Source organism: Aptenodytes patagonicus, chromosome 3, assembly GCF_965638725.1.
Source record: "Aptenodytes patagonicus chromosome 3, bAptPat1.pri.cur, whole genome shotgun sequence".
NCBI lineage: Eukaryota > Metazoa > Chordata > Aves > Sphenisciformes > Spheniscidae > Aptenodytes > Aptenodytes patagonicus.
This window is the reverse complement of record NC_134951.1, coordinates 128,062,469-128,086,873: the sequence shown is the minus strand read 5'-3', so window position 1 is coordinate 128,086,873 and position 24,405 is coordinate 128,062,469. Positions and strand designations below refer to the sequence as shown.

The window sequence follows — 24,405 nt, the reverse complement described above, 5'->3', positions numbered from 1 at the left end:
ACCGCAACCGACGTGGAGACGAGCTACGCGTGGAGGACGAGCAGAAAGGAGCCATCGGCATCGGCTGCGACAGATCCAAGGCACTCAGATTATTTTTGTGTGTGTCTGTTTTACACCCAACGCTAATAGAAATTTACCTCTTTCTGACTGGTGGCGGTCGGTTACTTTCCAATTAAAGGCCTTTTTTTTTTTTCCTAATGGGTACTCTTTCTCCAATCGGTGGGTTTATTCTTTTAAGACAGCAATCTAGCTAACGCAACGCTTCTTCGGTGCTATCGGTCCTGTCCGTAGAAGGTTACCCAAAGCATGTTTTCCTTCGCACGTCACAAAACAAAACTGTACATGATATGTATTACAGGATGTATGCAGCATGGTCGGTTTTGTTTGCTCTCGGGTTTGGTTTTGTTTCGCTTTTCTCTTTTTCTTTTTTTTTTTTTCCCTCTCCTCTTTTTTCCTTTTTTTTTTTTTTTTTTTTTTTCCGAACGGAACTGGAAACAGCGACGTGTTTGCTCAGCAACTAATCAGGGACAATTTAAAAACAGCCATAACATACCATACATGCTGTCTAATCCAAAAATTAAAAAAAACAAAAACAAAAACAAAAACAAAAAAAACCAAAACAAAAAAAAAAAACCCAACATACACAACATGTAAATTATTGCACAAGAGAAAGGCTCAAAGTTTGCGTAAAATGCAATAGTATTGCCCCGATACAGATCATGCATTCAAACGGTGAGAACAAAAAGAAAATAAACAGGGTGTGCTGGTGACAAGCACTTTCCGAATATCCTTAGCTTCCATGATTTCCATCACAAGGGACTAGAAAACCTCTACGGGGACGCGGGATGGGGAAGGGATGGGGGTGGATGGGGGGGTACGAATATACCTCTATTCAGTTTTTATCTCGTTATTCAAGACTCGATCACTGTGCCATTTTTTCATGTGTTTCTCCAGGGTACTGTACACGCTAAAAGGCATCTTACAAATCTCGCATTTGTAAACGTCCTTTCCCACCTGCCCGTGTGTTTTCATGTGCCGGGTGAGCTTGCTACTCTGGGCGCAGGCGTAGTTGCAAAGCTCACACTTATACGGCCTCTCGCCCGTGTGGCTCCGTCTGTGGACGGTGAGATTACTACAGTTCTTGAAGACCTTCCCACAGTACTCACAAGTGTCGCTGCGTCTGCCCTCTTTTGAGCTGGGCCTGCCAGGGCCCGGGCCACTAATATGGGGGGTGCTCCCTCCGCTTCCCGTGCCGCTGCGGCCTGAGATCCCTCCGTCCAGCTCGCCCGGCGGCGTGGAGAAGCGCAGGCTGCCGTTCTCCGAGGAGTGCTCGGAGGAGGAGGCGAAGGGCGATTGTCGGGAGTCGCCGAAGCTGAGGAAGGGGTCCTTCAGCTGCCGGGAGGCGGCGTAGCCCGCCAGCCACTGGGAGTAAACGTTCTCGGTGTTGGGCATGGCGGCGGCCGGCAGGTCGAACTCCTTCTCCAGCTTGATGCGTTTGGAGAAGGGGCTCAGGGAGCTGGGGCTACCCAGCAGCAGCTTTTTGGACAGGCCTCCCGAGGCGGACTCCCCCGGGGAGCAGCCCCGGCCGTTGACCGCCCCCTCGTCGATGCGGTCGGACTCGCCGGCCACCGAGTCTTCGTCGCAAGTGTCCCTGTGCGCCTCGGGCTCGGGGAGGTGGCCCCGCTTGTGTTTCTCCCCCAGGACCTGGTGGAAGGCCTCGCTGAAGTGCTGCATGGAGCTTAGGACCATGCCCTGCATGACGTCCGGCATCGACCGGCCCTCCTCGCCGGCCCGCGAGTTGTTCTCATGGTGGCGGGCCGCCTCCAGGCTCATCCCGAAGCCGTAGTCCGGCCTGTCGCTCTCGTTCAAGTCCTCCTCCTCTTCCTCCTCCTCCTCCTCCTCCTCCTCCTCCTCTTCCTCCTCTTCCTCGTCCCCGTTCTCGGGGATCATGTTGGGGTCGTTCTCGCTCTTGAACTTGGCCACCACGGACTTGAGGGCGCTGCTGGCGCTGCCCACCAGGTCGCTGGTGCCCGGCTCGGGGGAGCTGGCGGTGGAGAGCCCGTCGTCCGACTTCACCGTCATGGGGGAGGACTTGTGCATGTGGGTCTTCATGTGGCGCTTCAGCTTGCTGGCCTGCGTGCAGGCGTGGTCGCAGAGGTTGCACTTGTAGGGCTTCTCCCCGGTGTGGCTCCGGCGGTGGACCACCAGGTTGCTCTGAAACTTGAAGGTCTTCCCGCAGAACTCGCAGGACTTGGACTTCATGGGCGGCTGGGAGGGAGGAGGAGCGGACTGCAGAGGAGGAAGGGGTGGCGTGGCCAGGAACGGGGGCTTGCTGCCGGGCTGGAAGGGCTGCAGCAACCTTTGCATAGGGCTGGGCCGGCTCGGGGACAAGGGCGGGCTGGAGGTGTTGCCGGCCAGCTCCCGCAGCCTCCGGGAGAAATCCATAGCGGGGGGCTCCATCGCCATGGGGTTCAGTCGCAGCACCCTGTCAAAGGCACTAGGGTGATGGGTGGCCAGAGCCATTTCTTCCGCACCCAGGCGCTCAATGCGATGCGGATCCAAATGGTGCCTCGGGGGAGGGCTAAAGAGGGGCGGCGTGGGTGGGAAACGCCCTTCTCCCAGCCCCGACGCCTCCCTCGAGACCGAGCCGGGTATTCTGAGCAGGTTAAAAGGGTTATTGTCTGCAATGTGAATCCCGTGGAGAGGTGGCTGGGAAGGGCACTCTGCACCTAGTCCTGTTGGGATACCAACCCGTGGCGTCAGGGGGCTGCCGTGCTCGCTTTCTAGGTAGATCCGTAAGCCGTGCGTGTTCTGTGCGTGCTGCAAGAGGAACCAGGCGCTGTTGAAAGGCTGTTTACAAGTCGTACACGTGTAGCTGCTGGGCTCGTCTTTACCTGCAAGATAACACAACAAGCAGCGTCAATCTCCAGCCGCCCACCGGCGGGCAAGAGCTCGCCTCCCCGCCTAAGCTCCTCTCCTCCGGGACGCTCAGCTGGGAGCTGGGGAAGGGACGTCCCAGCTCAGGCGCAGGCAGGGGAAGGGGGACGGGAGGAGGCGAGGGGTGCGATGGGGAGGTCCAAACCCACCCGAAACGCGCCCACCTCCTCCCGCCATCCCCAGTCCTGGGTTCAAAACCGAACCCTGGCAGGTAACCGCAGCAAAAAAAAGCTATTAAAAAAAAGACAGATGATTCAGTCAATTGATGCCAGCTACGACTCGGCAGACTTGATGCTGCAAGAGGCTGCTAACATTTAAACTGGGGAGAAAATAAATAAATAAATAAATAAATAAATAAATAAATAAATAAAGATAGACAGATAGATAGATAGATAGATAGATATAAAATAAATAAATCCCCTTCTGAAAAGCACTCCAGAAAACCACGTACATCGGTTCAAAGCAGCAACCCAAAGCATCACAACTGCTAGCAAGCTGGGCAACATCACGTTCTTAGCCTTCTCCTTATTTTGAGAGACTAACAATGTGTACAAAATTAGGCAGCATCTCGTGCTCCTTAGCAGAGATTCGACTCTGGGGCCAAAAAAAAAAAAAAAAAAAAGAAAAAGAAAATGCAATAAAATAGTGTGCGGGACAGGGAGAGGGGAAGGCAGAGAGAGCAGCAGCTCCGCCAGGGAAATAGCTGGAGGGTGGCCAGGAGGCCTGGCCGAGCGCCCTGCCGGAGCCGCATTATTTCTCTTGCACTGAAAAGAAGCTGAGGATGGTAAATGCCACTTTGGCAAGTAGCGAGCTAACTCTATTTCATGATAATTTATTTTTGGAGATAACACGGACATTATAAAAGAGCAACCAACTAATAAATAACTAAACAAAAAGCCGGCTAATAATGACAGCAGAAAGCAGCCCCTTCTAATATACGGCAAAACAAGGGGGATGAATAACTTTTTGAGGGCTGCCCACGAGGAAGGAGTGGCGTGACATATGGCGAAGGTGAGTGCGCTTTTATTGATTACTGTAATTTCGCGAATAATTCACTTCCACCCCCCTATGGATGTCTTTTACTAAATGCTGGTAAACTGAAACCGGAGCTAAGAGGAGGATAAAAATTCATTTCCAGCCCTGCCCAGCAGTTCTCATAGAGCTGCTGTTTAGTGATATTTGAAACAAAAAAACACGCTCTTGAGGCCTGAATAAACCGCAGGAGCCCTCCAAAGACATCAGTGCTTGGGGTGGTACCTGCCCGCACCACGTACCCCTGCCCTGACCCGACATCTACGTCACGAGGCATCTGCTCCACAGGCACCACTCCTGGGTAAACGTCTTTACATGCTGCACTGAGAGCTGCCCCCATTAGGTTTCCCCTGTTTGCCTGATACGAAGGAAAGGAAAAGAAAAAAGAAATGAGGCAGATTTGGAAAGAAAACATCGCTTTTTCTGCGCCCATCTTGCTTCCCATCTCACTTGGGAGGAGGGGAAAAAAAGCTTCGTGTGGGCATTTTTGTTCTCCGGCGAGCTGAATGGCGATTTGGGGATACGAGAGGCAGGCAGCCCGCAGCGCCGGCTGTAGCGCCCCGTCGCAGCTTTCCTCCCTGCCTCCCAGCTCTGTGGTTATTCTACGTTTGGCCTGACAAGCTGAATCAGGCGAGTACAAAGAGACTCGACCGTCTACAGCAGGCATTTAACACTTTAATCACTTTAAAAGCCCTCGGAATAATAGTTAACGTTTCATCCTGAAGCCGGTGTCGGAATAAAATGCATTGCGGTGTTTAGTATGTGCCAGGCATGCGAGCGCAGAGAAATACTTAAATCTGCTGAAATTAGAGGGAAATTCAATTGGACTTTCACATTCCTATGCTCATTTGTGAGCCAGGGAAAAAAATCTTAAATAGGAAAATTTCATCTTGCTTCACCGTAATGAAGTGGAAGTTTTTAACACCACGGTAGGAGCTAACAATGTAACGCTACCTCACCTCTCTACCTTATAGATCAGGTCAGAGAAAATAGCATTTTATCTTATAATGAGGATACAACATCGAGCGTTCGCTACCACATTTTAGTATTCCCATCAACTAGATATTCTAGATCATAAGGGCAGCTTGTGTAATCATAATGTCAATGAGAAGGGCTGTTACGACTGAGACTAAAGATTACATGGAAAAAGCTGCTTTGAAACTGGTAATTATTACCAGTCCACTAATAGCAAATGATGCATTACAGTTTCACCGTATAATCTGTATTTCACTCAGCTCCTGCCAGTACAGCCTTATTATATTACAGCGCTCACAAATTCTAAATTCCTAAACTACAGTCATCAATAAATGTGTTACTTGCCATCATTTGCAAAATTACTTTGTTCATAACATCTTCGACTGTTATAAAGACTGGAATTGATTTCCTGCATGGCAAAATTAGGGCTACATTGATTTAGTGGAGTGTAAAACGTAATATTACTCTTCATTTGTTTGCCTGAAAAACAAGTTTTCAATTCAGTGTCCGCATTTGGTAATCAAGATAATAATTTAAATTTAAAATCATGTTTATGTACAAAACTTCCCTAAACAACCCACCATTTTCAAGGGAGAAACATAAAACCAGGCAATAAAATAAAGCAGCGAAACAGTTAAAATCCACCAGCTATTTGCCTCCACCTCCTGCTTTGAAGAGACATGATTTCTAATTTGTCTATTAGTGCTTGATTAATTATGAAGGCTATTGACTGACCATATCACCACCTAGAGATACGTTCCAGTCTGATGCAGCCTTGCCAAACTGCAAGAATTACGGCGCTAATCCACGCGTTGCCCGCCAGCGGCGAGACGGGTCCTTAGACCACCCCGGCAACCCCTGGTTTTGGAAAGGACTCGCCTTTCCTTCCTCCCATCCCACCACCATGCTTCTTGGTACAGCGTTCGGGTCCCCCCAAAAGCCGGATGGGATTGTAGGACCCGAAGGCTGTGGATCCACTGATGTCTCCTAGCTATGGGCCAGCCTCTACGTCCACACAGGCTTCCCAGCTAAAGCATCCGGGCAAGACCACGGGCAAGCGAGGAAAGCACAGCAGGAAGATGCAGTAGCCGGTGCTGGCCAAGGACAGAGCCGGAGAAGGTCCCACGGGGCTCTTGGTGCCTCATCATCCACCGGGGCAATGTGATGGGACGTGTTATCCAAAGCAGCGTTGCGACGCCATCGGAGCTTTCGGCCGATTTCCAAGCGGCTGGCGGGAATCCCTCAGATCGAGATGCGAAGAGGGTCACTTCTGAACCAGCCCTCCTCAGCCACCGGCAGCGGGGCTGGAGCCCATGTCCTCGGCTGCTTCGCATCAAGGAATTTAAGGGCGAAAGGGCCTGCCAGCTCTTACTCTCTGACCTTTCCTGCATTACATGTCACTCAGTTGTCCTGTGCCGTGGCCAACACGATGTGTCTTTGAGTAAAGTGTAACCTCCTCCAGCCCCGCAAACAGTCTTTAGGGCAAAGCATGAAATCCCAGTGAAAACCGTTCAAACCAGCTCAGAAGACAAGACGAGCACCCACTGCTTGCCACCACAGTCAGTTCCCACAGCTAACCACACTCACAGATGGGTACTGGGGTCCACCCGAATTTCTCTGGCTCCAGCCTCTACCCGTTCTCTTCTTCTGTTGAGGTTTTTTTTTGGCCGACACACTGAAAAGCCCCTTAGTAGGCAGTGTGCCCCCACACACACCCCAAGGGTACTTGTGCACCCTGAAATCAAGGCACGCTTCAAAATACAGTTATTTTTTCATCCTGAAGCCACCCCTCCATCCTCCTCCACTACACAAGGACCAGCCTAGCCCTTCTCAGCCCAGCATCATGCTGGGAAGGAGTTGGTTTTCCACTAAGCCTCCCGCAGAGCTGCTGCCTTCTGGGGTACCGCACCCTGGATCTGTTCGCACAGCTCCGATTCCCCTCTTCTAGCCAGGCACCACGGCAGGCCGTACCCAACCGTGCTCTCAACACACCCCGCCTGACAGTCTTTCCAAACCACCCCATAAACCCATCCCTGTTGCTCTTCATCCGTCCACCCGCCTCTGCTTTATCCACAACACTAATCAGTCATAATTGCATATTCTTTTCTAAACCACCAACGAAATGCTACCCACCGCTGCGGCTCCCAGGAGCCCCTGCTGACCTCTCCCATCCACCGAAGCTTCTCCAGCTAAGCCCCCGCATTCCCAAATCTGTTGGCCGGCTCTTAATCGCCCGTGGTAGCGATACCGCCCAGTGCTCGGTCTTCCTACACACAATGTCACGCAGCACCGCATCCAACGCCTTGCAGAGTCTATTTCATCTACATTTATCAACCAAAGTTGTCATCTGGAAGAATGAAATCAGGTTTATTTGACAAGATCTATATTCCATAAATCTAAGTTGAGTGGCATGAATTTCTATCCTTTAATTCTTTATCAATTGAATCTTACATCATCTCTTCAATTATTTTGCCCAGAAGAGATAAGCAAAGTGTTGCCAACTCTCCCACCGTTACCCCGACCAGCTCTTGACAGCATCTTCCCAGTCCGTAAGCTTTATTAAAAACCAACATCGCATGACAACTCTTTAGGGATTCTTGGGTGCAAGTTGTCAGGGCCTTTTCATTTAAAAATGTTTATCTCCATTGGACCTTGTATAAAATTCTCCTTGGTTACTAATGAGCTAGAAAAACCGTCATCACCCGCCTATGATACAGAAATATAACACTGCTGCTTTCCAGGTCTACAGCAGAAATATTTATTAGAAATTTCTACCTTACTGCTTCTTCCATCCATCACTTCTAGGGTTTCTCTTTTGTCTAGGACCCTGAGAAGCTCTCCTCCTCCCTCCATCCGTGCCAAGCACGAGTTTTCCTCGGCACCTTCAGCTCCCCTGACCAGTTCTCTACCCATCACCGTTTCTCACTGCGATTGATGGCTATCTATTTTCCATTTTTTTAATTGTCATATATTGATTTTTTTAATATCTAATTGCTGTTCTCATCTCACCACTGAAGCGGGTGAAGTGGGTTTTGGATTTGGGCCAAAGTTGCCCTCTCCTTCCTGGACAGCTCATCAACTCTTTACAAATAGCTTCCAATTACCATTTGCATTTTTGCCTGTACATTTTTCCTCCCACTCAATCTTACTGCTCATTTTCTTCGTATTTGGGAAATTACCCCTTTAAGAGAATTACATGGGGATACCATGTACCAAATACAAACGCGGGGCCAATATGAAACCTGACTGGTCTCACCCAGTGAAGACTCACCCACCGTTACGTATTTATTCCTTTTCGACATCCCGGCCAGCAAAGGACTAGTGACAGGGCACGGCATTTCACTACAGCACAAATGTTTAGTGTTTCTCAAGTTATTGGCTCCTGCCGAAAAAAAAAGCAGCAGAACAGCTCTTGCCTGCCATGCCCCCAAAAGAAGTGATTTAACCAGTGACACACGAGTGACAGATTTAGCTTCTGATCCGAAAAATATTAACAAATGAGTGCCTTAAAGGTATTGGAGTGCCTTTAAGGGCAGTTGGCACAATTACTCAGTAAAATATGAAGAGATGGCTGCTTTCAGCATTAAGGGGCTTTTTTCATATTAGAAAAAAAGCTGGTTCTTCTGGACTGTGCTCACAGATACACCCGGCGTGCTCAAAGTCCGAGTCGAAGCAAGCCAACATCTCCAGGCACAATATAGCTGGCTCCGAGCAAGACCCACAGCCACGTCCACAGCCACCAGCAGCAAAGCCAGACAAGATGCTGGGGAGAAGACCAGCTGGGAGGAGAAGCTGTCAGCTAGATGCCACTGCTGGGAGGCGGGGGGGCGGCGGGGAAGGATTTCTGGAGCTAGGCATGCAAGTTCAGGCATTGCCAAGTGAGTAATGGAATAATCTGCATGTGTGTGCCAATGTGCTTTGGAAGAGCTTCCTTCGTTTCTCAAAAGTCAGGGCTGGATCCAGGAAAGCTGCTCGCCGGACACACCAGCGCTTTACGGAAGAGCAACACTGAAACACCACGTGCAGCATCCTCTCAGTGCCCCTATCCGAAACAGGCAGCCCATGGCGCAGGACGTCGTTTGGGAAGGACCACCAGATTAAGGAGCGAGATATTAATATAACGTGTGTTTTACCGCAGGGCATCGTACGGGCTGCCCACAAACACGCAGTATTAGAGACACCCCAGTTTTCCCAGTGTTTTCACAAACAAAACGGCAGCATAAGCAGTGACTGCATACATGCCAATGGTGTTAGCAAGGATTTCATTCACAGCTGCAGATTTACTCCCTCGGAGAAATCCCCGTGCCAGAGAAATCTCTGAGCTGACCAAGATTTGGCCCTCGCTGCCCGGTCGGTCCAGCCCTTGTTCTCGGCAGCATCTCTCCGCAAGCCAGCACCACCAGCCTCGGTGGCTTAGCTCCTGTGTTCTCCTTCACCTTCCCCAAAAAACCCGCACGTGTAAGCAAAGCCAAGGCGTCTTTTCCGGACCACCTGCACCTACAGGGCACGTACATACCTTTTGCTATCAAACTGCAGAGAACAAAAGTTAAAAGCGACTCAAACACCTGCAACCTGCAGTAAGCACCCCCCTCTCTTCTGCTCGCCACCAAACAATTATCAGAGGAACAGCCTGAGCCAAACCCAGGAACTTCTTTATTCAGCTTTAATGTTAACTGACTGCTTGATTTTTGGACTGATAAATTTGGAGTTGTTATGGTATTTAAAGGGGGGAAGAAAAAAAATTGAGTTAATTGTTACCACTTGTACTTGCTTCAGTTCTTCTCCATCTGGCTTGTCAAATATCTCTTTTTTTTCCTCTCTCTCTCTTTTGGAAATCCGTACTGTTGAAATTCCTTTCAATTGAAAACTAGAGAAGTGAAACGGTTGGGACGCAGGAAGCGTCGCAGGGCCGGGAGATAAGTGGGTCCACTCCACGCCTGCAGCAGCCCACTTCTCCCTTGGTAAGAAATAGCTGCTTTGTCGTGACTCACCTTTTCCTGGTAGTCGGTAGCATCAGTTTAGATGGTAAACTGTAACTTTCCAAACAAAACTTTTCCTTCTTGCACTAATTCTTCCTCCCGATTCTCCAGATTGCAAAAGGCGCGTTATTAGCCTGGTCCGTCATTAACCAGTCATAAGTAGCTGTTAGCACTGTTAGCATCAGCATTGTCACTGTTGTTGTCATAATAATTATTATAATAATAATAAATAACAGCAGTAGCTGCATTTATGTACAACAGGGTACTTTCTCTCTAATCTTTTCTCTTTATCACTAGATGAACCGGATTCAGAAACACTGGAAAAGGAAAATGTCCCCAAAACTCTCTAGGAAGCGACGTAGCATTGCTTATGAAACGAGAAGCACCGTTGCTGTTGTGCATTTGAAGAATCAAATTCTGCCAATCAAGTCCACGTTGTTTATGAACAGGCCTGATGGCGGGTCCTGGGACCGGCTTAGTTGTGAAAATGTCAAAAATCTAGAAGATGTTTTGCTTTGTGGAGCCCTCGGCACCCCGTTTGCCATCTTTACCAGCCTCTCCTTATCTACAACTTATTGATAAAAGACTTATATTCAGATATTCCTGAAAATAATTATTTTTTCCGCAAATTCAAACTCCCTGAAATCAGCTGAATAAAACTGGCCAAATATTTTCTAAACCGAGTATCAATAATGCCGTTTTTTCATTACATCTCCTTTTAAAAGCCCTTCTTTTGAAGAAGAACCAGGCCAAAACGCTAACGCCATGACCCAAACTTCAAAAAGAAACCCAAGCAACAGCAATTATAAAAACAAAGGTACAGCTGGCACTGCCTTGCCATTCAAAGATTTAGACTGGAGTCAGGAACTCCATGAATTCACCTTTTTCTCCCAAAGCCAAATTTTCATCGGGTTTTGCAGCACTGCTCAGGTTTCCACAAAACAGAAGTTTTTTGGGCCTGAGGAAAGAGCGAGTGGGAAGGGACGGAAACAGGGAGGCCAGTTCCTCCCTGCAGAAGAGCAACGTGCAGCATCCTCGGCGGGGGACGCAGGCGGGAGTGGGGAGGGCTCCATCCACAGCCCGGCAGCCGCGCTCCTCGCAACCCTGGGGAAGACCTGGCCCTTGCAGGAGAAGTGCGAACTTCATGGATGACCATTTTGGTTGTAGCCTCAACATATTTTGTGTATTTACTCATTCTTTAAGCAGAACCGAACCCGTAACACCTAGTTTCCCCGCAAAAAAAATATTTTGTTAACGACAAGCAAAAAAATGCATGGTTTGCCGGAGCCTCGGTGGGGAGGCGCGGGGTGCTGGGGTCCCGCCGGAGCACGCCAGCGCTGCCAGGCATACCAGCCTGACCTCAACGTCTGTCGCCATTTTCAAGGCGATTACGATTTGGCCACCAAAAAAACCTGCTTCGAGCTCCAACTTGGCAAGTAAGGTATCAGGCTGCGACTGATTTTGTGCTTTTTTAAAACTTAAGGGGGGTGGAAATCTGTCGCGTCTTGATTAGCGAGGAACAGAAGAAACCTGCCGTCGGAAAATAACGTTGTGCTTGAAATTCAGCTTTGAATGAAGTTTTTAAAAGAAACCCCTCAAGCAAAGAAGAGCTGATCACGCACACGTATGCACCCTATGCAGTAACGCTACGGGGACGGAGAAATACAGGCGATGCAGACTGCAGCATCACATGGGTAGTAGCTCCATTAACTTCAAACACCGGCGGCGGGACCTAAAGGGTGAACTACACAGCGCTGTCAGCCCCATAGGAGGAACTCCTCACTGATACCATCTCGTTTCGCTAAAAATATCATTAGTGAAGTAACCAACAACCCAGACGCGCAGGCTTCCCCGCCCGCCTCTCCCGGACTGCCTCTCCCGAGCGCGGGCACGGGGATTGTAAATGACTGGACTCAAACAGGAGTGACATCGCTGGGATGACGCCTGCTGAATCAGCTCCTCTTGGACCTACCTGGCAGCAGGTGTGTCCCCTGCTGGAAGGTCCACCTGGGCTGTGACCCACCAAGGACCAAGCCTCATCTAAGCCCTGCCCCGAGAAGAGCTTCAAAGCCCTTTCAAAGCCTAACCTGACTACCCAGCAAACGATACCTTGCTCCAACAGTCCGTAATTATGCATTTACCCAGCGGCTGCTGGGGACAATCAAGTCAATAATTCACTTTTTAAATGCAGTGTTGTAATTATACAGCTACAGAGAGCTTCCAAATCATTTTATTCACTCTCGCACACCCATGCGATGAATTGTTTCTTTTCTACTGTTTTCTCCCTGGCCGGCGGCATCTGAAGAAAAGGCAGAGCGCACTTCAAAAAGTTCCTTGCAAAGGAAAGAAAGGAGATGCTCTAGCATGACATCTCAGCTCATCCCTGCCGGTGTGGGGAGAGACGCGGCACAAGACTCCCAAGCCCTGGCAGGTGCCGGCGGTGGGATGTTTCTCCTGGTTTGTATCGCAGCTTCGGCATCGCTCAGCCTTGCAGCCGGCACCCGGCACGGGTGAGCGTGCGTCGTGGACGCTGCTCTGCAATGCACATCCTACACGAACATATCTCTTACGCAGAGAGACTCTCGGCCGCGACGCCAGGATGCTGCTTTCCTGAGAAGAGCCGCTAATGCTTGGTGACCCAATTAGCACTGCGGGACCTCGCTGGAGGATGCGGCAGCTCTACAGCACGGGGTACTCCTGGAGAGATCGACGCGCGCTGGCATTTTGAAACGGCTGTGAGCCCTCTCCCAGGGAGAAACGGGGGCTGGCGCCTTCCCACCACTGCTCACCGGCAGGCACGCTGCTGCCAGGGCACTGCCGGGCCGTCAAGTCTCCTCATCACCTATGGCTTTGCTTTATTTTTGCTGCATTTCACATATTAGCATCTCTATTTGACGTGCCCAGCTCTGTAAAGCACATGCATTTAAACCATCGCCTTGCAGAGATGTGGTGGCCCCTGCCAGGCCCCGTGGGCCCTTCTCACTAGCCAGGCAGTGCCGAGGTCCCCTTCTCCATCCCACAGCACCCCTGCTCCCACCAGTGCCCGAGGGGCTGGGTGTCGGTGGAACCGAAAAGCCCCTGCCCTCAGCCAAGTGATGAGCTTGGGGACGTGCATGAACAGGGGCTCTCCTTCAGAGCCTTATTCCACCTTTTCCTTTCCAAAATAGATCCTCTTCAGACTCTCCTCTTCCCCAGCTTTCCCCTTTGGCTCGCTTTCCTCTCGCTTTCAAATTAATGATATTTAGCCAGCAGCAAACCATCCTGACAAAGTGGGTCAGGGGAACTGCAGGTCCCCCCAAATGACACCTCCGCCTGCAAATCATCTGCCAGGAAGGCAAAGGTTTATTCTGTCCCTGAGCAAGTTCAATGTCACCATGGAGTTGCAAGCACAGCAAGTGCTGAACCAGATCCTACGACATTTAGTTTCATAACTTGCACGAGCGAGTATTAGTAGAATCGATAATATATATATTTTCCCCTCCCTGCTTTGCAAATAGGACCAAAAGGTGTCGTAAAGTTGTCCGGTCTCCTCCGGTTTATTCTGTCTCCTCTCCATCGTTGAGATATCCTTGAAGTTGAAAATGATATAATACTCCGAATATCTGGAGTTTGGAGGATGTAAGACTTGCAAGAATTGCTACAGCTTTATTGCATTCTCGGGGCACAGAGAGTATTTACCGTACATACATCAAGTCAAGGAATGCAAAAAGGGCATACGAAAATTTGGCGCTTCAAGCTCAGGAGTTTAAATTCCCAGAAAGGCAGATAAAGAGTGGATTTTCTTATTTATAGATTTGCAGATGAAATCCAACAAAACCAGCCCTCCCCCCCCCAAAAAAAAAACCCTCCCTCCTTTATGTCAGTAAGGCTGATTCAATTTCCAGGCTTGCAAGGTCTCCTCTCGCCGAGTATTACCCGACCCCAATAACACGCACTGTTCCAAGGTTAAGATCTGTTTCCTTACAATAATGCAGAAAGCTGTTGTTTCAGTCGCGGCTGCAGAATTCAGCTTTGAAGGACAGGTTAGTACCACACTACATTTAACTGGATTCAGTTCATCTGATTATACAGTGCCTTGCTTTCTGGAATATGTAATCATCTCTTTCTGATGACATTTTAAATATCCAACTAGACAAATAATTGCAGCAATAATTGATAGCTGAGTCAAGCTGGAAGATTATTGATTGGCACAGTACCCGCTGAAACAAATGTTCATCTTTCAAACATTACAGTGAGGATGCTTAAATCTAACTTTTGCTGATAAATGATAAAAATTTGATTTACTGATAAAATCACCGGAATAGAATATGCACTTCAGGATTTGATTACCTTGTGAAATTTTTCGAAGAAAAATTAGGCAGCGGGATTTATATTCTATTTCACATGAATAATTGCCAAGATATGGATAAGCTATTGAACATAAACACACGCGGAGAAGTCTTTAAGAGTTGCTGATAAACTCTCTACCTTCCTGAATGGAATTTATCTGTTCCTAATCACTGCTTACTTGGGAGTTTATCCTGCTGCCTTCCCGAGGATGCCTCGCGTGGGTCTCATTACCGGCGACGGGAGTCACACGTCGGGAAAGATCCCCCCCCCCCTCGTTTTCCCAGCAGCTCGAAGCCCTCTGTTTAAATGTGCATGTTCTTACTCCGCTGTGAATGCAGCCGAAATGAGGGTTTGATCTCATTTGCCATGGTGTAAATCAGGAGCGCCGGCGCCCAGACCTGCAGCGCTGCATAAAAGCAGCGGGAGGGAGGTCAAGATCAGGTGCACTTGCAAACTGCATTCGCTATCTTAAAGGGAGGGGGTTTAAAGCTGAAATAAAACCACTTTTCAGCTCTTATTACACAGGGGTCTGTTTAAACATGGGTTTTCCTTCTAATTATGAAATTCCGGACCCCACAGCACTGCCTATATGTCAGGGGGAGAGAAAGGAGGAATTTCTGAAACTTAACTGATTAGAAAGCAGAGCGAGCGGCCGCGGCAGAGGATCGCGTGCGGGGAAAGGCAAGCGATGAGCTGCCTAGTTAGGGCAGAGAGGCCGTCGCAAGGCAGAAGCCTGAAATTAAGGAAAAGCGCCAGAATATTTGAGCAGGGAACAAAGAGCATAAATTCCAGACTAAGAGATGAAAAATGCACTGAAACGTTTTGAAATGGAGCCATTAGGAGCTGATTGAGTCTTGGAGCTACTGTTAAAAATCAGCCGCTTGTTAGATGCGGCGATCAGCTGAGCCCTGACACTTAAGGCGTACAAGGGGGCTTGTCGAGCGGCTTCGCTCTAATTTAGAGATCCTCAGTTAATTAGAAAGCCCTCAGATTTTCTGCAAATGCGGGTCGCTATCGACAGCTCGTGGTTTTGATGCTTTCTGGGTGACAGTTGCCGGACTGACCTTCCCGGCGCTGGCAGGGCTGCCCAGACCCTCGCCGTGTTGGGGAATTCAATCACCGCCACCAGCGCCGGCAGGAAGTTACAAGTAAGGTTACTCCGCTCCTACACGCCGTTTCCTCCTCTGAAACAAACCCTGATGAAATCTGCATTTGCTTAATGCTATAAATAGCTCCAGCTTTGAATTATTATTATTTTTTCCCCCCTGCCGAGTGGATGTCACAGCCAGCCCAGGGCTTCGGGGTGGGGGTTTATCGAAGGCGGCGCCAGCAGAGGTTGGGAGAAGAGAATTGCTTTACGGGGGACAACCTGCTCGCATTGAACCCACGGCCGCGATTGCGGGAGAGAAACCTCCCTTTGAGATGTTTGTTTCCCCGATACCTATGGCAGGCAGCGGTGGCTGCAGGGGATGGAGCCCCTGGCCGGGGGATGGCACTCCCGGAGCTTCCCCAAGCACCCAGCACGCCCCATCCTATGGGGATGCCTTTCCCAGCCGCAAGCAATGCTCTCCGAGTAGAAACCACCGATAATACGTAATGCAGGGCAAATACTAACACAGGCAACCACCGAACAAAACGAGGCTTGTTTGGAAATGCAAGGAAACGAGTGGAAGTTACAGTGACAACCCAAAGGCAAGATGACAGACCTGCAGTCACACAGGGAGTCGGCGGCAGACACTAGAAAATTAACTCTCAGGAACAGTCTAGCATTGGCAGGGAAATGAATGAGATGATCTAAGAGATATTTTCCACCTCTAATAGGATTTGATGATGATTTTGCATAGGCTTTTGTGCTAGCCTGGCTTTTGATAAAGGCATGGTGTCTCTTTTCAACCCACATGCAAGGGAGAGATTAATAAGTTGCAAACTCGGCCCACCTCGGCTATAAATGGTTCCTGTGCCTATAGGGGGAAAAAAAGCCAAGCTATGACTGAAAAAAAACCCCAGTGAACTGAGTGCAGTTAGTGCTTTTACACCCAAATCTTCAGTTATTAAGAGGTTTAGAAAGGGGAGAAAAATCCTCCTCCAGCATACAAAAAAGCATCAATTTAGTAGCCAGACAGGGCAGCAATGCACAAACCGTGGCCAGTTTAGGAGCGCCGGCTTGAGACCTTTCCAGGGAGAGCCCCGCTGGGGGCTGGGGGACGCAAGGGGAGGTGAGATGGCCCCAGCACGTCTTGCAGGTCACTTGTCTCCCATGCAGGAGGGATAGATGCTCTCGGCATGCCCCCCCATGCTCTCGGCAGAGCCACCGGCAGGTGAGGACGGCACTCATTTGGGAAGACCAGGCGTGGAGACTTTTGCCCGCTCACGGCCTCGGATCGGCGGAGGATAAGACCAGAAGGACCGGCCCCGGAGGATGGATTAAGATAGCACTGATGGTAAAGAACGAAATGGAAACAAGAGTTTTTAAGCGGACAAAACGGATTGTAGAGAATCCCATCTTTTAGCAAGATAAGCATTTTCTTAGAGGAAAATGCAATTAAGTGTTGTAACTGCCAGCACTTAGATACCAGTAACAGATAGCAATAAAAAAACCCTGACCTCACCTGATTAAGTGAATAATCTTCTGCGCAGTCTACCTCGTCATATCACGATACCCTTTCTTGGGACAAATGCCCCCTTACTCCATGGACTGTTCTGCTGTTACTTTTCAGCAGGAAGATTTGGGGATCCAGGCCCTGCTCTTTAGCATCATTGGGACTAAACTCTGAGCCTTGCTGCTGTCTAACCCTTGCCTTGGGCCAAATGAACGTGGCTGCCACTCAGAAGAGAGCCACCCTCCTGCTCTTCATCCATGAGTCTTCCTTTTCTGGCTCTTCACCTCTTTACTTTGACGACGCATCGGATAAGGGAGCTGGGACCTCCGTCATCCATCTGCTTACGCTAGCAAAGTCAGCCCACGTATGCTGCTGTACACCCCGGTGCACAGGAGGACGCGGGGCACACTGTGACCTGCCAGCAGCACCTCTACATCCATGGAGCCGGGACGACTCATCGGGGAGCCACGTGTCGGTCCCTGCTGGCATCACTTCCCTTGCTGCCAACATACAGTCTCCCACAGGGCAGCTCTGCTTTTCGGGAAAACCAGCCCACAGGGCCAAAGACGGGCAACCAGAGACATCTCCGCATGCCTGACCACAGACTTCTGTCTGCAGCAAGCGTTTCAGGTTCAGGGCTGCCGCTATTTGCACTGCAGCCAGGTCCGGCGGCCGCCACAGGGGACCGGAGCCCCTCAGAGCGTGGCGCTGCACCCAGAGATAACGAAACGACAGTTCCTGCCCCCGGAGCCGGCAATTATCATCATCGCTATTATAACCTGATGAGAGGGGCTGCCAGTTTAAACAGGCTACTGCTTCGACGCCAGCGCTTCCCACTCCTCGGGCTTAAGAGCGCTGAACATTTCAGCAGGTAAACGGCAGAAGTTGCAATCCTCCCATTTGCTGCCACGTCTCGTAGCGCTTTTGAAAAACCACAGCGGCACATTTGCGGTTGGAGTAAAAGAAATTGGCCTCACGTAATTTTTTAGCAATAATACAATAAGAGAGAAATAATGTTAAAAACAATTAACACCAAGACGTTGCACTTAATCACAGCTTAAGTCCGAGGAGCTCAGCGTGCTTCGCAAAGGGCCGTTAATGCCACAAAAGCTGTACGGGGAGTGGAAGTGCTGCCCGCGGTCCCGCAGGGGCATTTTCCAGCCGTTTACCTCCGGGTCCTCAGTTTCTCGGGGATGGGAGCACTTTCCAACAAGCGCCGGCGAGCACTCGGCTCGTACCCGGCACCCCCAGCGTCTCCGACACCCGGTCTGCGCCTGTTCCCCCTGCACTCCCCAAAAAGAATGCTGGACGCCGTGGTGATGGGCGGCAGCTCCATAAAAGATGTAAAAGTCCTTGAATCATCACTTTACCTGAATGTTTTATCAGAAAACACCCCGTCCGGGGGCAGGCTGGGAAATGGCCGTATATACAGCAGGTCTGAAATTGCCATCAGCTTCACCCTGATCCTTTTCTGATGTCCTTGGCCACCCAGTTAAGATCTGACAGCATTTAAAGATGACAGTGCTTGAGGTAATGGGACAATGCCGTAACAGGATTACAGGAAATGTGAAAGAAAGGACATACGTACGTAATGTCATTTAGGTAATGTCATCTATGAACAGGTTTTGCTGCAATTTTTGCTGACAAAGAAGTCAGTCTCACTTATACAATTCCTTTTAAACTCTGTTATTGCCGTAAATAGTTTACTTCTTCCTGAAAGAAAGCTTTTTAGACGCATCGTCACAAGTATTTTGTCCAACTTTCTCGCTGGCTCATACAAACAGGTCCGAGGTGGGGCATCCTGGGGGAAAAGCAACACAAACCAGCACGAGCTGGTGAGCGGGGCAAGGCAGCTGGATTGAAGGACTCCCCTCCGCCCTCCCAACCTAGCTGCAGTACCTGGACTTCGTAAGATACTCCCCATTAATTTCCACCCGGCTATTTCCTCCCTGCGCCCTTTTTCCATCAGTATTCCCTTTCAGTCCCACCGCAGCTGCCCCCGAAACAGCTTCCTCATTGTCCCCCACCAGAAATGGTGTATGTGTGCCAAGCAACTGACCACAAACAAAAGCTTGTTTGACCAACGCTTGTTCCGAAACAAAACCCCGGCTGGAGAAGGAAATCCCGCAAAGGAGGGAGGATTGATGCTGGGACAATTTGGAAGGCAAGCCCAGGCGTGCTCGCCCCCAGGGACTCGCATTCTTGCCAGACAATGGTGTCTGGCCTCCCCATTCACCGCCCGCCTCGTACCCCTCCCCAAAAAATCCCCCCTAAAAGCCATGTTTATTATATAGTCTGATAAGTGGGAGAGATGCCATTAAATTGAGCCCGCAACCATCTCGCGCACTGCCCGCAGCATCTCGGGGACGGAGGGCAGACAACAGAAGAAGCCTCTAAAGGACTTTTTTAGAGGGAAGGGGGAAGGGTTTCTGGAGCTAAACTTATTGCTAGGAAATACTGGGATGAGTCGATTCCTTCTACGTTGGATGGTGAAAATTAATGGCCAAGGGGGTGGCTGTGAGGTCCTCGCTTGCTACCCTTTCTCGGGGAATATTTACTCTTTCTGAGCAAAATGTTTCTTCCAAACTCCCCAGCCTTGCCTTAGGTGACTCATTCCCCTGAGCCCGGCAAAAGCGGCTGTTATGAAAAAGCCGAGCCTTCACCCCCCGCACATCTGCCTGCCATTGGCATGTGAAGTTACCGATTAGAGGAAACACCCTCGCTGGGCAGGCAGCCCCCTCCCTCGATAAGTACAGTTGGAAACCACAGGGGTTGCACAGGCCGGCTCGCGTGCCGTACGCGCCAGCCTGACCATCTTATCCGTTAATAAACAGACGTTCAGGTCTTCGTCACATTGAGCAACGTTGACATCTGCCCGTTTAGGCAACGCGTTGGGCAGCAGCTGGGTTTGCGGCCGGGTGGCCGGCAGGGTTTGCTGCAGGCTCCCTGCGGGCTTTCGTGGGGGCGGGATCCTACCGCCTGTCCGTCTGTCCACCCGGGCACGCGTTACTGCTGGAAGACGCTCGTAATAAACACAGATATATTAAAATTCATCGCAAAGTCGTAATACTCGGCCCTTGGACGGCACTTCCCAGCTCAGTCGTCACCGAGCCATCCCCAGGAGCGCACGTCACCACCCTCTGCACCAGGCAGAGATGGAGAAACCGGCCAAAGCGGCTCTAGTCCGTTCCCCTGCACCCGTGCTCCAGTCCCTGGGTAAGGAGAAGAAAAGCTCTCGCTGTGATTAAAGGAAATTTTCTAAAGCGTATTTACCATTTCGGTGCTGAGGCCACTCACGTATATGAATGTTTGCAAGCATATGTGTACGTTTTTATTTCCACCCCACAGAAGTGCTTGTGCAGATGCTGTAAAAAGGTGTCTATGGGCTAAGAGTACGCAGGGAAAAACCACAAAACTCAGATGTAGATTTTGGTACTGTTCATGGAGTACCAAGGCTACAGCCCCAATCCTGGGGCAAATTGCCGGTCCCTCGCTTTTGGGGCAGGATGAGGCCCTCTGGACTCTGTCTACCTGCCAGTTTTGCTGCTGTCTGAACTTCCAGCTCTACAGAGATCCCCGCCACCGCCGTGCTTCCCCGTGGCCAAGGGACAGCCTTGGAGGACACTGAAATGGGAGCCGAGGGATAGGACCCATCCCCTTGCAGCAGCTCTGGTGGCACCTGCAGCTCCCTGCCCACTTCAGTAGGACATGTGGGTGACCAGGATCAGACCCAGGCAGGTTGTAACCAGCTGCAGGGCTACAAACACAGCTGATGTGCATGTGCCTTGCGCTGTACATCCCACAGTTTTAAGCGCTTACTTTCCCATCTTTTCTAAAGCTGAGCTTTTAAAACCCCGCCAAATCGGCGTTTCCCTACAGTCACCACTTCTGGCACTTGAGATGAGGATGGCCCACGCCACTACACTCACCCAGAGAGGGACAGAGCTACTGTGGAAGAAATAGCAAGGGGGACAGCTGACCGCTTCAAAACCTGCCCGCTCCAGCGACACTGCCCGTGAGACACGAAACAAAATGCTTCTGGTCAACAGAGCTGCGCTATACATTGAGCAATACATTACACAGACTTTTTCTTTTTGTTTTTGTGAAATTAATAATGCTGCCTTAAACTTGCCCTTAGCACTTACTGTTTCTGTCTGCCTGCTCTGAAGCTGGGATGCTGAAGTCGCAAGACCACATCCCTGCTGGAAGCTAAAAGAGGCTGCCAGGGAAACACGTGCAGCCCTCCCGAGCCGATTAGACATTTTTAAGCGCAACCCCGCTACTTCCAGAAAACCAGCCCTAATCGTTCTTGCCCCGGCAAAGCCTCTCTGAGCACAGCGCTGCCCCACAGCAGCTCGAACAACTCCGCAGGGAGGGAGGGGAGCTACCCCATCCCATCCGCCACAGCCGGGCACAGCAGCAATCCGCATCTCACGGCCGAATGAGATGATTCTGACCTAACACGTGCAGGTGATATTTCAGGAATGGGGCTATTCCTGTTAGAACGCAGTCAGAAAAACAGGGCTAATGTCCTCGTTATCTGGCTAACCACATTGCTGCGCTGTGCGTGGTTCGTCCAGCGATACTGGCCAGCTGGGTGAGCAGAGGGATGCTGCGGCACCGGTTGCCGCAGGCGCAGGGCCAACACAGCAGCCCCAGCGAATTAACCAGCCACCATGGAAAACCTGGCTTTATTCCTTACCGGGAGCACCAGGAGGCGATTTCTCCCTCCCTGACTCACTGGATCCTTTTCTTGCATCTGGCTCATCCATCCAAGCCAGCGTGTTTGCAGCAGCGGAGGGGATCGCTGGGGGTGTGGGTGAAATAGCCTCGTGGCTCTGCTCTCGCTGCACAGCTATGGGTCCCAGGCGATGGGCTGCCACAGAGGGACAGATGCTGCTCTCCGCTACCTAACGTAAAAGGCTGCTGGAGCACCGGCTGCTGAACCTGACATCTCGGACGCTGCTCCAGGAGGCCAGAGCTGAGGCATGCATGACTCATTTATAAATTATATACCATGTATTTTTTTTTTTTAATTTAAATACTCTTAGGCAGAAATTCCACAGCAATTTGTTTTGTTTCTTTGATCATGGGATTGCTACTCTTCTTTCCCTGGGGAAAAACATGCCCTAAAAACAAACAAATGCTGCACTGGAAGTAAAGAGCCCACTCCTTTGAAACCTCTGGAAATACACTCACAGCTGTTGGAAGACACACACTCACCCCTAAAAAACAAAACTATCCTGAGCTGTGACGCTGAAGGACACCAGGAGGCCCACAGCAGCCCCGGACTCCAGTTTCACAACCTTGCAAACGTTTTCCAAACTCCTAATCTTACAAATAAGTGTGCAACAGGACACACAGCCGCTATCAGCATGTGAAAATATGGGGCTTTCTCCACCAGGGCTGGGGCAGCTACTGATGTGCTCCGACCCAACTCTGGGACAGCCACTTCTTTCCACTGGAAGCGTTCGATCTATTCAAATAACTTTCATGAGGCCTCCAGCCTTCCCTACCACTGACTCAAACTCTTGTTGGGTTTGTAGATCTGGAAAAAGCCCTTTGGCCTCATGGCAGCAAGCGGTGTGAACCTTGCCTGTATATATTTGATCTGAAGTGGGACTGAAGTCCCATTTTCCAGTTTTATCCCAGAGTGCCAGTAGGATCCCGTAATCCCATGGCTCCAAGAAAGCTTTAAGAAAAACCACAGATGCGGTGAGAATCACCACCAAACCATACACGTCGGCAATGCCGGGCTACCTACCTACGCGGATATTTGGACTAACTTCCAGCAGAAAAGGCACAAGATGACTTCTCTTCTACACCTAGTCCAAATCCATTTACATCTGGCCCTGCGCCCCACCTGCACATAAGCCACCACAGCCTCCTAATCTCTCCTTTTGGGTGACGACTGTCATTTTCCTATACGGGGCCTGATGCGACGTTCAGTTGACAGGAAGCCTCCCACAATCGGCTGCGGACTTGGGGTCAGACCCTCTGCGAGCGACCCAAGGGAGGAGCGGCATGTCAGGATAAGGTGGGAATTTGCAGCCTGGCATTAAAACATGGCTCTCAAATGCAGGGGGTACCTCTCCACCCCCCTTTGCAGGTGGCCCGGAGCTTGTTCAGCCCACAATCTCACTCCGCGGCTGCTCTGAGTCAGCCCCATGCCACGTGATTGCATAAATTCAGTGCTAAGCCTGAACTAATATAGCCAGCCTCTCCGCAGGGCTTATCAGCTCGGGCTGGGTGCTGCATGGGCTCAGCACCTACCCTGCTCCTGGCTGGGCAAAGGCGCGAGTCCAGCCAGCTCTGAGCACGAGCAGAGCTCGCTCGCATCCGCTGGCAAAATGTATGCAAGCCGTAAGAAGTACGCCTCAGAAACCCTGGAAATCTGACAGCTTTTTGTGTTGTAATAATGCAATTCAAAAGACTATCAGGATTGTATAAATATTTGTACAGACACTTATCGCTGTAGCAGTCAGATACGCGGTCCCCCTGAATCAGCTGATCTGCTTCAAGTCCTCGCCTCCGTTTGCAGAAGTCTGCTATCCAAAACCGTGCAACCCCGACGTAACCATCTACATAGCGAAACATAAAGCCTCTGTTTATATAGTCTCCATCCTCTACCCTCCCTACTTGCTGGGCGGCTGTCAGCAAAATGAAATAAAAAGTGGGATCGGATTCCCAGCCCACTAGAAGAACAGGAGCAGGACGTACATTTTAGCCAAGGAATTAATTAATTATTATTAACGCAATGAATGCTCGCTAGGAAATGTTTGTACTTTGCCATTGTAACTAAATATTCTCACTCATGCAGCCCTCAGCCTTCAGAAAGTAGTATTGTATTTTATAGTCCAGATTTTTTTTTTTTTAAATAAGAAAATACTTTCACACTGAATTTTTCATTTTCTGCTGGCACGGAAAGGCAGGAGGAGGTCTCTTAATATTCATGCCCATTTTTCTTTCTAAATAATAACAAATACTTTTTTTCAGTGGAATATACAGTTTTCATAACGAAAAGTCCTCTATCATTTTTGCTCCGGTACAAGCTCTATCCTGACGAATAAAGCAGGTCCCATTGCCCTTCCCCATGTGAGCGGGTGCCTCGCTCTGCACTTACGCTGCTGCTATTTCCGTCCCTGTGAGCTAAACGGCGAGTTTCTTGATGAGTAGGTACCTACGCAAGGCATCTCTCGTCTAAATCAATGGGAAAACTCATTCAAGGAAGGACTCGCTCACAGCACAAGGACTCCAACACCTAACCCTAACGAAGGACCACTTTCTAATCCCTTTACTCGAGGTCAACTCGCTTCAGCTGGCTGCTTACAAAAAAAGAGCAGCAGAATCCAGCCCTCCATCTCTGCGAAATGGGTCAAAGACACGTAGGATTATTACTAATTTGGAAAGAAAGCACCCGAGACATAACGTAATTCCACCGCTAGATTTTATTGCTTTTACTCACAGTGAGCAAATACCAGGGGAATCGCCAAGCAGAGGGCTTCTCACCCACTCAGAAGCAAACCAGACCCAGCTCCTATCTGCTGGAGCCA

The 24,405-nt window shown here is 50.0% G+C and overlaps 1 protein-coding gene across 6 annotated transcripts in view; it reads right to left on the bottom strand.

Moving 5' to 3' along the window:
• Positions 1-24,405, bottom strand: part of BCL11A (BCL11 transcription factor A) — a 74,692-nt gene that overhangs the window by 7,202 nt on the left and 43,085 nt on the right. For 3 of the 6 annotated variants that reach the window (XM_076335160.1, XM_076335165.1, XM_076335163.1), the window contains exon 3: positions 887-2,894. In XM_076335160.1, coding sequence (XP_076191275.1) covers positions 889-2,894 — 2,006 coding nt within the window. In that variant the 3' untranslated portion in view covers positions 887-888. The remainder of the gene's footprint in view (positions 1-886; positions 2,895-24,405) is intronic. The other 3 variants (XM_076335161.1, XM_076335162.1, XM_076335164.1) reach the window with 3 other exon arrangements.